This window comes from Erithacus rubecula (assembly GCF_903797595.1).
Source record: "Erithacus rubecula genome assembly, chromosome: 11".
Lineage (NCBI taxonomy): Eukaryota > Metazoa > Chordata > Aves > Passeriformes > Muscicapidae > Erithacus > Erithacus rubecula.
This window is the reverse complement of record NC_136663.1, coordinates 5,283,631-5,298,628: the sequence shown is the minus strand read 5'-3', so window position 1 is coordinate 5,298,628 and position 14,998 is coordinate 5,283,631. Positions and strand designations below refer to the sequence as shown.

General features: G+C 37.7%; 1 protein-coding gene across 7 annotated transcripts in view; it reads right to left on the bottom strand.

The window, feature by feature from the left end:
* NAALADL2 (N-acetylated alpha-linked acidic dipeptidase like 2) overlaps positions 1-14,998 on the bottom strand; it is a 400,924-nt gene that overhangs the window by 153,384 nt on the left and 232,542 nt on the right. For all 7 annotated transcript variants that reach the window (XM_079315503.1, XM_079315508.1, XM_079315504.1 and 4 more), the window contains one exon: positions 394-513. In XM_079315503.1, coding sequence (XP_079171629.1) covers positions 394-513 — 120 coding nt within the window. The remainder of the gene's footprint in view (positions 1-393; positions 514-14,998) is intronic.

The window sequence follows — 14,998 nt, the reverse complement described above, 5'->3', positions numbered from 1 at the left end:
TGTGGTTTATATGTTGAGTCTATTATGTTTAGTGAGCTCCTGCTCTGTGCTGTCTCAGAGCTGGAGTTGGAGAAGATGGATACACATGCACCCATTTACACCTTCCCCAAACACAATCTCTTCTGCTTTATTATTTCTTTCAGTGATTTCTTTATTTGTCAAAAGCCTTCTGGTACACACAGAGTACTGGGACACTGCAAGATAAGCAGCAAAATAAACAACACATTGTCACTGCAGATTGACAATGGTGAGTATTGAGGAAGAATGTGAATGTCAGTAAGTCCTGACTTACTGGGGAAAAAATGGGAAACTCTTTGTTTTCATATTTTGAAGCGGGAAAAAAAACCCAAAAACGACCCACCAAATGAATAATTCAGCTGAGGTGTAACTAACCTTATAGAGCAGAGGTGATTGTCCCAGCTTCAAAAGTGCAATTTTTTTGGTCACGTTTGTGATGGCTTGAACCCGAATCAGGTCTTCCATGGTCCCATACTGGACATCAACAAGCTCTGCCTGCAAAGAGGAGACAAAATTCAGGTTACAGCTACAACCACACATCACTGAGGGTGCTCCAGGCACAGAAACAAAGTTGTTTGCATAAGCACAAGCACCTGAGCAGAGTCCTGCACTTGCCTTACCCCAACTTCTGTAACAGCAAAAACCTTGAAAGTTCAGTCTGACACATAATTTTTTTGCTGTTTTAATTCACAATTCATCAGCTATGATAAACTACCTCCACCCCATTTTTTTCCCCAGTAGTTATAGGAGTTGCTGATTCTGATAAGAATTCCCCCTCACTAGCTATAGGAATTTATTTAAAACTGTGTAAGGGATAGTAATTAGCTTCTGTTTATTTTCTTAAAAAAAGTTCAGAGTCTTATAAAGTTTTTCAGGAAATGAGTGATTATACTGGTCACTTCCGAAAATACACAGATAACATGAACTCCACCAATATATAGTTTTATTTCGTGGCCTCACATGACTCCTGAGCAATCTCCCCTAACTACTAGAGTGTTTTATTTTAATCCATCAGTTATCCAAGCATTATACTCAGATAACCACAATGATAACAGACTATGCTCTGATGTGTATATTTCTATATTAATACATATTTTTCAATTTACTGAGAGTCGTTTTGATCTAAAAGTGTTTAGAACAGGAGAATCTTCAGCTCTTCAGTTAGAACTCTGCAAGAAAATATAATACAAGTTCTAAGTTATTATTAAATGTCAAGCACTGGCAGTAATGGAAAAATATTTCAAGATGAGTTTTCAAGTATTTTTTTAAATATATAATTTAAGAATGACCAAGGGCACTTTTCTCACACATTCGTAGCAATAAATTCTGGTGGAAACAAAGTAAGAGGATAATCAGTCTTGTACATTACTATTTTAGAATGTTATGAAGCTCTCAGGACATCATTGAGGACATTCTGGAACCACTAAATCCCTATACTGTGCTCACATAAAACAAAAGTACAAGAAGACACAAGAATATTACATCAGTGTTTAAAATTTAAAATAAGAGGAACAGTATAAGATGGAAAAATTTTCTCTTTCAGTCCAGTTTTGTAACTTAAGTATGGATTCATTGCCAAAGGCAACAGTTCTGATTTTGGGTATCCCTACACAAACTATTTAAATTCTAGCAACAGTTGTTCTGGATGTGTAGGATGTGTGAAATTTTAGTAGATTCCTGAACATGGTTATTTTAGGAAAGTATTTACCCTTAAAAAACTCTATCTGTGTGAGTTTGCATCTCAACATTCAAGTTGAAACCCTCCAAAAACTTTGCCAAGGTTCCTACCTAATTAAATTCTTCTGAATTCCTCAGATAAGTTTCCAAGTCTGTAAAATATCATCAGTGCTGCACAAACCAAGTATGTGGAAAGGCCAGCCAAAGTCATAAGACACTTCTGAAGGGGCAAACATCAGATTTAACAACAAATAATGAAATGTAGAACAGGAAAGCTCACACTTCACACTGTTTCTTCTGAAATACATGTGGTTTGATATCCAAAGGACTTGAAAACTATCTAGCCAATATTTTTTTTTTTTCATGTATGGCCACAGGATTTGAGAAGTAGGATAAAACCAAGTAAAGATTTCATACTAGGGAAAGATATTTTATGTTTTACTTAATCTCATGACTCCAGTTTTAAAGAATTAACCTCAGATATAGAAAGGGTATTTACCAATCTGCTGCTTAAGTTTATAACATTGTTACCTCTTTCTGTAGCTCTTATCTTTATTTTAATTTTCACCTGCACATATGTCATTAGACACAATAATTATTAGTGTCCCAGAAGCCTAATGGCTTGAGAGGTTATGGGAGGTTATATTAGTTTGATTTCTAGGGATACTTCTACCTAATTCCTCTGGATCCAATGCCTTCCTTACCTTTCCTCCAAAGCAGAAATCAGGGCTGTCATTATTTGTATGAGAGAAAGCACACAGATTTTTTTCCTGAGGCAAAATCAATACCCAAATATGTAAGATAATGAAGTGTCAGGCTATTTGCTTCTCCAGCATGCCTGTGTGGAAATGAGCTGCCTGCCCATCTACATTCCTGTGCTGCTGCTCTGCTCACCCCTCTGGCTCACTGCTCCTCCAGGGGGTTATCCACTGCTCTGTAAACAACAAAACTACATGTTTGCACAATTATTAATGCGTTTAGCAGCTGCCCTTGGATGTTCTTCGTTAATTTATGGATGCAAACTGCATCTTCAAGAGCAGCTCACTGGTCTTACCCAGGCAAGACGTGCTCAACAAGAGAGAGGCAGAACAGGAGGCCCTGCAAAAGCACAGCTCATTTTTTAATTATGTGGAAAACAGAAGTTGGCTCCCTGCTGCCCCAAAAACTCTGCAAACCATGTGCTTTGCTTCAAGTTGTAAAAGTCAGCCCCAATGCCAAAGCTATTAAGTACATTCATATATTGAGAGTATGTGTAAGAAATTGCATAATGGAGGAGCAGCTGGGTGTTATTTAACAGAGTTTTGTGGGCTTCTCTCTCACATCTTCCACATGAAATACAGATATGTCAAAGCTCAGAGGTTATCACATTCTGGAAACAGCATGTATAGCCTAGCAGCCAGAGGTCTGCACAGCTTGTATCACCTCCACCTCCAGCTAAAATGACAAACAAAAATTGAATTAAATCTTCTCTTGAGTAAAACTACACATGGCTCATCTCTGGCCAAATGAAGTCAGTAACTCACTGGAAGGGTTTAGAACAAAGTCATAACATTTTGGCAATACAATCCAGAAAGTAATAGGTACACATTAAATTGTGAAAACAGTTCTACAAATTAATCTTACCCCTTCCTCTGTTCTGCATCTGAACCCTTAAGTAAAATTTGTAATAAAGAGCAAAATAATTTGTAGCAAGAATGAAATCTCATCAGATACACTACAGCAACGCTAGCTCAGAATAGTCAGTTTTGGGCTCAACTAATTTGGACCCTTACTTCTAATATAAAATAAATTATTGGAAAAAAATACAACCTCAAAATAATGGTGAAGAATCCTATTGAATCCAGACCTTCTACCTTCTTAATAATCCACTCAGAAGCTGACAGACCATTTATGATGCATGAAGGCCTGTTTCAGTCACAACATTCCTAATACCACCAAAAATGAATAAAGATTAAATTTCCTATTATTTCTCTTTTCTGTTTTTAGAAATGCTTACACCATGACATAATCCTCATTTTACACATCCCAGCTTTTTGAAAAGTGAAACACCCCACCCCCAACAACTCATATTTGATAAACTGCTTTCCTGTGGTAGGATAATTCTGTCCAAAAACAAAAGAGAACTCATCCTTTTATCAGGTGCCTAAAAAGAGCACTTGTCTACTTGGTTTAGCTATGCCACAGTAAATCCTCTTACCTTTAAACTGGGAAGCTGCTAAAGAATGAGTTGTTTTATCCATCTGAATTAGGTACTTACTCCTTGAATCGTTTCAAGCTATGCTGTTTGAAAGATATAACTATTTAGGAACAAATTGTAATGTGCATTGTGGAGTTCAGTAGTATTCCCCCATGCATGAAATGAAGTAGGGGTAGGTAATAAAACAAACATTTTTAGGAAAAGTAATTATTTTATGTTAGACGAGTTATTAGTTTCTAAGTCCCGAGATGATGCTCAGTGAGTTGTAAACATTCTATCTTAAAAATTCTAACAGAATCCCCCCAAAACAGAAAGGGCAAACACTGAAAATGCCACAATCAAGACAGTCATGGATTTTCATCCTAATTTCTTCTACTTATCTCCAAAATGAAACAGAGTAAAAGAGTATACTTCATCTTGTCATGGATGCCACAGAGGAAAATAGGTCTTGCAAGGAAAAAATATGAATAACTATATGAAGCAGGTGGCAGCTGGGGTCTTGAAGACGCTGGATACTATTTTTAAACCTTGCTTTCTTGAAAATTCTGAGGCAATTAAAAAAATAAGATAAATAGGTTGAAAATAATAGCAGAAATATGTTTGTCTTATCACATTCTCATCAGCCCACTTGACTGAGGAGAAGGATTTAATAAAAGCATTATACATCTGTATCCAACACACCGCCTGAGACACAGATTGTGGCTGATTTGCCAGGGGCACACAAGGCTGCAAAAAGACTCAGGAAGAAACCACTGAGGCAAAAACAAAACAAAACAAACAAACAAAAAACCCAACACAAAGCTCAAAGGGGATACACCCAGGAAGGGTTTCTCACAAAGGCCAAAATGAGGATGCATTATCTGCACTGCAGGGAGTGCAAATAGGAAAGCAGCTCTTAAACTGAGCTCTTAAAAACTTGAACACAAACAGAAAACAAACCCAAAGCAGCACACAGAATGGCTGTGGTGAAAAGTCTTCTCCTCTTGATGCTACCTGTGGAATAGTGCAGTAACCTCAAATGATGAACATTTTTTATCAAATACCAAGCTCCTGACCCATATTAATGATTGGATTCTGCACAGACTGTTAGAGAAGTCAGCACTGTGGAAGCTGCAGGTATGAAAATGAGACAGTCAAACTCATATTCTCATATTCACCAAAAGGTCTCAGAAATAGATTCCCTAAAGAAACTCAGAGTATTGAAGAAAACTAAATATTTAATATTAATAAATATTGTTCATTCCTTAGAATTAAGACAATTTCTCCAAAAAGCACACATGTAATTCCAGAAGCATCAACCCTCAGTTGTGTGACTATTCAGAATTACTACATCCCCTCCAGGGCAATGCCCTTCATTTGTCCTTCAACATTCAGCTACTATTTTCAGGTCGTTCACAAAATAAAGGCAGCAGAAACATCCCATGCACAATCAATCACAATTAAATAACCTTCAACTAGTCATCCTGCCTAAAATAAAACTCCAAAATAAATTTGCAAATTGTATCTGAGAAGGCAACAGTCTGCAATCAGGACACGAGACGAACTTTAATTAAACACATCGCCATAATTTATTTGCACAGCTCTGAAATTGAGGCTGAAGGCAGCATTCAGCAGAGCAGAAAAGTAAACTCAAGCTGGTCGTAGATCAAAGCTGGACACCAATAAATGTGAAGAAAGCTGCAAATATAAAACTAGCTGATCTTTAAAATTAGAGAAAAGGAAGAAAGAGAAGGGGAAATAAGGGAGCTGTGCCAAATCCTTTGTTGGTGTAAACTCTGTTATGCTTCCTGACCATAGCTGGTCCCATTCCAGCCAAAAGCATCCTTCAATAATCAGGGAGCCACAGCTGTCTCCCTGTGATTGCCACCACCAGGGTCCTGTTGAGCACACAGAGACAAAATACCCATCCATTACTATCTTTTATATACTTACTGCATTTCTACAGAAATGTTAAAATACAAAGTTGCCTTTCAACATTTTTCCTTCACTGGTTCCAGGCAAAAAGAGTGACAGAGACCCTGTTTGAGCTCAAAATTAACTGTCTGTATTAACTGAAGATGATTTTTCTCTGTTACAACACAAAGAGATGCTTCTGACCAACAATGTCAGGGAGGATTTAAATAAGAGAACTTCAGTGTTGCTATGGGTTCTCCCTACAAGCTCCTCAACAGCTTCATGACATCTTTTCTTCTTGGTTGCCAGCACTCTACTCTATAGAGGCTTTCTTTTCCTTGCTTCAATATTCCTGCTCCTGCGATAGAATTCTGGAACATTTCAATATAATATGACTCACACTGTCAGCTTACAGTCAGAAAAGGCTCTTTCTGTCTAGATTATATTTCATAAAATTGCATTCTGCATTACAGTGACAGCCAAAGCTGTAATTTACCCTAGAACAAGAGGAAAAAGGGATGTCCCTTGACCTCAGTGTGATGGAGTTTGGCCCTGCAGACAGAGCTCAGCCACAGACACATTTCATGTTCAGCCTCCAGTCCCAGCTCACAAGGCTCTCCTGCAGCTGCTCTCACAGGCTCCTTCTGCTGTTGCAGGACCATTTCTGGAGAGACACTGAGGTTAAACTTGTTTGCTTCCCTGCTTCTTACAGTTTATTGCAAGACTTTTTTCCTACCAACTCTGAGGGAGACTGAACCAAGATTGAAGCTTTTGCAGCCTACAGAAGAGAGCTCTTCTGTATTTTATGGTTACAGAGCCCCAAATAAATCCCAGCCGACACAACTTAGTTCTCTTTTTTTATTTTTTCCACTTTATTTTTTTCTTGTTTTAATTTTCATAACCCCCAACTCTGTTTCCAGTCATATTCTTTGTTTCCCCAAAGGCAAAACTAGTATTTAAATATTGCTTCTTAACTCATGGTGTCCAGCAAGATATCCAAACAACATATTAGGGTAGTTTTTTTCATGTTTTTAACTGTATTTTCTTTCTAACTTTCTTACTATGTTTTACATAATAGATACAAATCTAACTTTTCAAGTTTTTGACATAAAACACTGTTATTTTCAGACACATTAAACTAAAATTTACTTATTTTGGAATCTCTAAGAAGAATGCCTTTTGTTACAAACAACTGAAGGACATGAGATTATAAAATGCCTAAAATACTATCAGAAATATTATTTCAAACTTTCATTAAGTAGTGCTGCTTGCCACTTCAGTAGTGACAAAATTTTAAACCCTAATTATTCCTTCTTGTATGTGTTTAATATTATTTATATCTCTTCCCTTTTTAAGAGTTAACTGCAAGGCTTTTAGTAGCATTAGTCCCTAATGCATAAAGTCACATTGCTCATACTTTCCTAAGAAAAAAGAGTAATCTGTATTTGCCAGCCTGCTTGGTTTAGCTTATTCAGAGGTAATTATTCATGCAAATATACATTTACAAATTATATAGACTGAGGATAAACTAAACAAAACAGAATTACTCAGCTGTGATGTGGCATTTAAAAAAAAAATCATAAGCTACATATGTGCACAGGACATTAAAATGGTGCAATTTAACCTTGGCCTTAAAATTTTCAGTGAAAAACCAAAATACTTAATTTTATAGCATATAATACATTTGATATTTTAGTTCCTTAGAGACAGGTGCTTCAGCTTTGTCCACTTGTTTCAATTTTAGAGTCATTTTGGCTGAATCAAAACAAAACGTCCAGAAAACATCCTCCCATTTTCAGCCCTCCAAGTCAGAATTCATGATTCAGAACTGTGCTGGTTTTGGCTGGGGTAGAATTAATTTTCTCCACAGTGCAGTTTCAGGGCAGTGTTTTGGATTTGTGCTGGACACAGGGGTGATAATGGAGATGTTTTTGTTATTGTTGAGCAGGGCTTGCACAGAGCCAAGACCTTTTCTGCTTTCCCTACTCCAAGTAAGCTGGGAGGTGACACAGCCAGGACAGGGGACCCAAAATGACATCCCAGACATACAGAACAATAGAACAGCACCTACCTCAAAGAGGAAAATAATCACTCATGTGTACAAGAGGAGGCCATCCCCTGCATCAAGAGAACACTTGAACTTTCAAAGAACTCCATTTTCTAGATTATAATAAATGATTTTTCACCACTTACAGCTCTTGCTTGACCAAACATCATCCACTTCAACACAATCAGGGAGATGCCCAACCATGTAATGATGCAGACACAAATCTGAGTGTTAAAGCAGCATTTGAGCAAACAGTTTGCAGAAGCAAATATGCAGTTGTGAAAAGGAAAATGACATCCTTCCCATCTCCTGTGAATTCTTTTGTTTTGAGTCATTTCACAGATTTATAGGTCTCTAAATTACATCTCTAGAAAAAGGACCGGGGAAAAACAAGTTCTAAAAATATATTCAGATGACAAGAAAAGGACTCCAATAAAAACAGGGAATGTGCCTGAGTAATATCAAATTTAAGTGGTCAAATGATTGACCAGGACAAGTACATAGATACAGAAGTGCAGCTGTACCTGAGAATAGCTCATCTCTGTGATTAAACAAGAGTAATTGTTTGGTTTTTCAACCACCTAGCATTTTGGAAGCAAACTTATTTCACAAGATAATGTGTCATTCATGTCTCACAGATAATAAAATTGTGCAGGGCAGAAAAAACTCTTTTCTGTGTAAGGCTTTCCAATTTTGTTTTTTAAAGTGAACTCAAGATTTTGGAGTTGATGTGTATCCTATGTTGCACAGTAATCTAAAGGTTTTACGTGCCAGCACCATTTGGATTTTCTTTCTGAAACAGTTAACCTTCATTTTGAAAATTTTGCCTATTAGTAGGCAAAATTAGCAGTTCATCTTTCCCAAATATTAGGGTGAAGCTTCTTCTAAATTGTGCCATACTTCAGATATATTGAGTATTAATCTCTTAAGTGTGGGCAGAAACCCCATAAGGATTCATGAACTTAGTTCATGCACTCTCAGCAAGGGTGGAAAAACCTGGAGAGAAAGAAGAAATCCCACACAAAGAACAAAACCTGATTCTTCTTAGAGGGGGTCCCAGTGAACCACTTATCTTGTACCTCAAAAGAAAAAAAAAAAAAAGGAAAAATGCTTACATCATCTAAGACATATAGGGAAGTCTGAAGAGACTTTCTGGACAGCTTGATGGGAAGAAGGAGCAACCTGCCCTGACATCATATAATCAATTTCATTGCTTAAAGCAAAATCTTTGCCATCAGTGCAGCCCATCCAGAGCTCTGGAGCTGGACAGAGCTTCCCTCATCTTCCACAGATCCTGGAATTCAGGTCAGGCTCTTTCCCAGCAGTACAGAAGCACTCAGTATTACTGTAGTGATAGCATTTGATGGTTCAATTCCCAAGAAAAGCAGTCAGGGACATTGTTAGAGAACTATCAGTTACCACAGAAATCTGTGCTCAATTCCCTCTCGTCACCTGCTCTGATCCTTCCTGCCCTGGATCCTGAACAATCAACAAAAAGAAACCAGAAACAGGGAGCTCAGGGTGTGCTCCCATAAATTCTGGTTCAACCACAGATTTCCCTAATGATCCATCTTCCTGCATTCACTGGTGCCTTTCCTGGAGTTTAATAATCACCAGAGACTCCATTCAGTACACAAGACAGAACACACAACAGTCTCCATTAGCAGTGCTCACTACTTTTAACTCCTGTGGAGGGGTTCCCTCCACATTTCTTCAACTGCCTCTACATTTTTGGTACCTATTTCAGAAACACTGCCAACAATTTATCTACACAGCCTGCAGAGCAAATGGAACAGTTGTGGAAGTTTACTTCAGGCAGAGCAACCCTACAGCAGCAGCTAAGATCTCAGTTCATCATCAGGGAAAGATCTCAATTCAAAAAGTTGTTACTATCCTCAAAAACCTGAGCCTAACACTGTCCATATTGATACAACTTCCCATCCTAGATTTTAGTTTGTGACTTCACATGATTATAATGTTCTACTTCAGCCTTAAGACATAAGAGATTTAGCAGTAAAAGGGCGACATGGGCAGAAACATGATAAAATTTTCTTGAATAAAGTATTTTGTTAGAAAACTAATGCATTAATTCTTTTACCAACAATGCAAAATTTCCAGATTTTTCCTACCAATTCATTCCCTAGAATATTTCCCAGGTGAAGATGTGCCTGGCAAGCACTGACCTGCAGCAGGAGAGGATCCATCCCTCTTGGATGAGAGTGCAGCAGGACCTTCCTTGCATATTTAAGCAGCTTTTTCCTCCCTTATTGTAGCCACTGCCAGAGCTCCTCCATCCCTTTTCACCCCTGTCTGCCCCTTCAAGGCAGTGAATCTTGCAGCAGACAGGGCTAACTCTATATGGTAACATCATTCAGGGGAAGGAAGATTAATTCCTTGAAGTATCTTCTTTCTCACACACACCTACTCGTGAGCCAGCCACAACCTGGTGATGGATGAGGCACCTTCCCTTTGAACTGCAGAGCTCAGGAACACCAGAAATAATTGTGAGAATAAAAATCATAGAGCTCAGAATTAATTCACATTAAGACCCTCTTAATGAATGAGATAAACACTGTAACTAATATTAATTTCATGAGGTTAGACATGAGATTTATTTATATTTAGTGGGAGAGACAGCACATCAGACAGAAAAAAAAAACCAAACCTAAGGATGTCTCAGAGAGAAGACCAATGTATTTTCAGCTTTATTTACTTTGCACTATTTTTTTACTTATTTATTTTAAAAGAGGTGCTTCTCTCCTGGGATTGCAGTTGGTAGGTGGAGGCGTAAGTGCTGTATTTCCAAACACATTTAAAAGGGAATTTCTGAACAAAAGCTTTTTCTCAGGACATTTTAGTCCAGCCAGGGATGAGGCTCTGGCATTTTGACAGTTCCCATACCCAGCCAATGAATTTCTGCCAACAGCACCTGGATACCAACTTACACTTGCCAATGGTTACTGCCTGGGTCTGTTTGTTTTTTTAACCTTTTTATTCTTTTTTTTTTAATATTTTTAAGAATTCAGCTCCTATATATAATTTTCAACCAGCTGTATCACAGCAGCACTCTTTTTTTTCATGCTGCTCTCAAAGGTTTCAAAAGTTATTTGCTTCAGAGGGCTTCCTCTGAGAAAAAGGAAGAGTGGTCTTGCTTTTTTTTGGTATTTTCTACTACCAAGGCTGTGCCCAGTTAAGGTTTAGAGCATTCCTCAAAGCATTCTCTGGAGAGGTACATCCTTTGCTCTTTAATTCCAAAGTATTTTAACAAAGAAGTCAGACATGCTACAGCTCTCACCAAATTATTCATATAAGGGCAACTTTATCCTTGGTTTAAGTTAAATTTAAAAACTCTCAAGGACCCTTATGATGCTTTTTTTTTTTCAGTAATAACTTATCTCCACTCTTTCATGTGCTTATCTTAGAAGATATTTGGACTTTATATCACCACATCCTAACTGAGAGATAAGAAATCTACAGATTTGTTTTGGATTCTCAGTGCTATTTTAATTTCAAAATATTAAAAAATATTTTAACAATGAGACAGAGGCTCCCACAGAAAAGCATCCAATAACTCATATTATTGCATTAGAAAAAAGTGACTTTTAAGATTTTGACACAATGTTGTCCAGTGGTGACTGTAGAAGCTGTACTGGTAGGTAGAAAAAACTCCTAAGATAAAACACTACTGAGGCTTAAACTGGTAAAATTTATCACATGCAATGAAAATTAAAATAGCTGCTGATGATTATTTCTACCATAACTTAGATTATTTTTTTTCTCCAATTTAAAAAACAATCAAGTGATGTAAGTCAAAAGATTGATTTTTTGCCTTTTAAAAATCTATTTTATGACAGCAATTGTAACCCATATCCTCATGGATGCCTAATGCCAGAGACTGCCAGGCTCAGAGGCTCCCAAACACACCATGTTTATGCTCAGTAAAATGGAATCTGCCTTCAACTACAGCTGCTTTTCTATTGCTAATGTTCCTGAAGAAATTTTAAGACTTGCTTCTTTTCCTGAAAAATAAAAAAAAAAAAAAAAAGAGAAGCAGCAATAGTTTAATCAATATTGTATTTTACAGTCGCTCATAACTACCAGAGAACTGAGCAGCATTTTAAGCAGTTCTTTATTGTTCATGCATGAAAACTACATTTATTTAAAACAATAAAGTTATGTAAGTAGTTTTAGGGACAAGAATTGAGTATTATATAAATACAAAAATATTTTGTTATTGTTCTCATATCAGTTGTAGTTGTTTCTTATGATGTTTTTCTCATACCAGCAATTTTTTAAAAGCTGGTATTTACTTAATAGTCCCTCTGTTGAAGGAAATTGTTGTTTTTTTCAGTGCAAGCAGGATTCCTTTGAGGCAGTTTTAAACCTCCAGAATACTGGAGAAATTTAAAAGAAAAAGATCCCTAAAACCCAATCCCAAGAGCTCATAGCACAAGAAGCTTTTACTTGAAAATTCCTAGTCTGAGTAGGATATTGCCTTTACAAACTTAAACAGAGAAAAAAGCAGATATGTTATTGGTAGGTTCATATTGCTAAGAAGGTGAAGAAGTTACAGATAGAGAGAAGATGGATCTACTTAAAAAAAAAAAAACCTACTTAAAAATCTTGGGGTTTAGCAGAAATGTTTCCACTTGATCTGAGTATATTTGCATTGAAGTTTGCACCAAACACCATTAATAAAGAGTGGGTGGAAAAAAGCCTGACTGGGTGGGCACCACCCCAGGTATCCACTGAACTGCAGAGGTGATGACAACTCACTGGGCCTGATTATGCCATAAAAAATAAAGAGAAGAATATTCCTTGGAGACCCATGCAATGGCACAAGTTTCACTGCTGTTCTCTCTCACTAACAGGAAAACTTAACTCTGCTTAGAAATGTCACTCCCATTTATTTCAGTAGGAATTCTGCTTGCACTAAAACCTAAAACAGGCACCAGATACTCTTCCCAAGCCCTCAGGGTTTGCACCACTTAGTTTTTACCATGCAGTTGGAATATAAATAATTGTTATGGTTTGACATTGCTCCCTCTCTAATATTGCACAGAGGCTTTCCTAAGAAATGCCTTCAGCTGATTCTGTGCAATGGCATGGAAGTGCTCAGTGATCTGTTATGTCTCTAGATACCAAGATGCCTCACCTTTTGCTTTTTTATCATTTAAAAATCCTCATTTATTATTAATGGCATTACTAGTAAAATGCCATTACTAATGTTTTATTAGTAAAACATCAGGGCAGCACTGACTCACAATTATAAAACAGCAAAAGGCTCTGCAGCAGCAGCATTTGCATCTTTGAAACCCTGCCCTTCAATGACACAAAAATCTTCCAGCAATATTAGTTGGGGCTCTGTGCATGATGAACTACTATTATTTTTAGGGAACTGTACAACTTTATTTATTAATGGTTATGTGATGTATGCCAGAAATCTGACAGGATGTTCTGCAGGACATCTCTTCAATGATCTCTTTTGGAACCCTTGCCTGCAATTTTAAATTATATAACCTTCACATTGCATTTCACAGCTTTCTGTATGTAATTATAATGGAGTGGCAGCTATGCTGTAGTTAATGTTGAATGTTGTTTTCTGCTTAAAGGTCAAGTCTATTCTAAAATCCATATTCTTAGTGAGATTGTCTTGAAAATTTGCTGTGCCTACTTGGTATGCAGAGCAGTGGTCTAAATTATGATTATTTGTGGAAGAGGTTTCGGAGAAACTCTTCTATAAATAAAAGATAAATAAAGCTGCACTAAAACTTCTAAATGTTACCAAAAATCACATGATACTTCTCATTTGTGTGTATGTGTTATTCAACCTATAGCCCTAACCATCTGCAAAACTGATTTCAGTTGCTAGGGATTCATTTTAGCTAGTGCATGTCTCTTCAGAGAAGAAATCTTGAAAAATGTTAATAAAGATAATAATGAACTAAATTTGGCATGTCTAAAAGAATTAAATGTACACATGTATCAAAATTCCCTCTAGCTTGGTATTTTGCACCAATGTGCCATCAAAAATGACTGAAAGACTTAGGAAAAGATGCTGTGATTATTTAATCTAAATTAAACACTCTCTGCCTTTGGAATTCAAGATGTGTGAGTGAGCACACTGCAGAAGGCTCATTTAGAAATTTTGCCTGGGGATAAAAATAACCTGGGAAGATTTTAAAATTTTCTAAAACCAACCCGCTGACACCAATCTTAATTTTGAAATATTGTTAAGGAAATTACCACTGATTAGCTGGAGGGAAGAGAAAAGATAATAAGGGTGCACTAATCACATTTCCAGCACAATGAAACTGAATCAAATGAAAGCAAGATTTGGGGTCAAGGACTTCCTGATGCACTGTCCCCTCCAGAGGAACTCCAGACCTTTTGGTGCAGAGCTGGAAATAAAGAGCTGCCTGTACTGGCAGCAAACAGGGCTGTAGATCTGAGCAGAGAGGGGAGGGGACTGTAGGACACACTCCTGGCAGGAGTGGGAAAGGTTAGAGGAACAGGCAGTAGAGGACAGGAAGGTTCCCATCTTCCTGCAAAGGACCTGGAAAAGAAGAGAATGGATGGTGAGAGGAGACATCTAAAGACAGCCATAAGAAAATGGGATATTGAGTAAGAAGTGAGCAAACTCCCCTGTGAAAGAGGATCTGACAGCAAACTCCAAGTCCTACTTCCCTTATTCCCCTCTTGCCAAGACTGAAGAATAGTGGGGAGATGACTGAGTGAGCTTAACAGATGGGCTTGTACTTCCCAGATTGCTTCAGGTTGCATTAATCTCTGCAGTGGGTTCTCATTTAGCTGAGAAAATGTCACCAAAACAAATGAACCGGAGCAGACTGGGACGTGACCAGCAGATGCAGAGAATCTCCTCTGCATGGTGAGGGTGGAGGCAGGCAGGCAGCATTCCCACTTGGCTGCTCCCTGCAGCCCCTCCAAAACTCATCCAAGACACCCCTGGCTGCTGGGAGTACAAAGCCTCAGATCAGCAGATGCTGCAATAGAGGAATCAGTAGAAACTGGGAATGGGGATGGTGGCAGAGGAGTCAAAGTGGTGAAGGAACAGGGGCAGAGCAGTGGCACAAATACAAAACAGACAGAGTGAGGTGTTGGGAGAATTGCCTTGGAGGTGAGCACAGATCATTTCTGTCCATAAA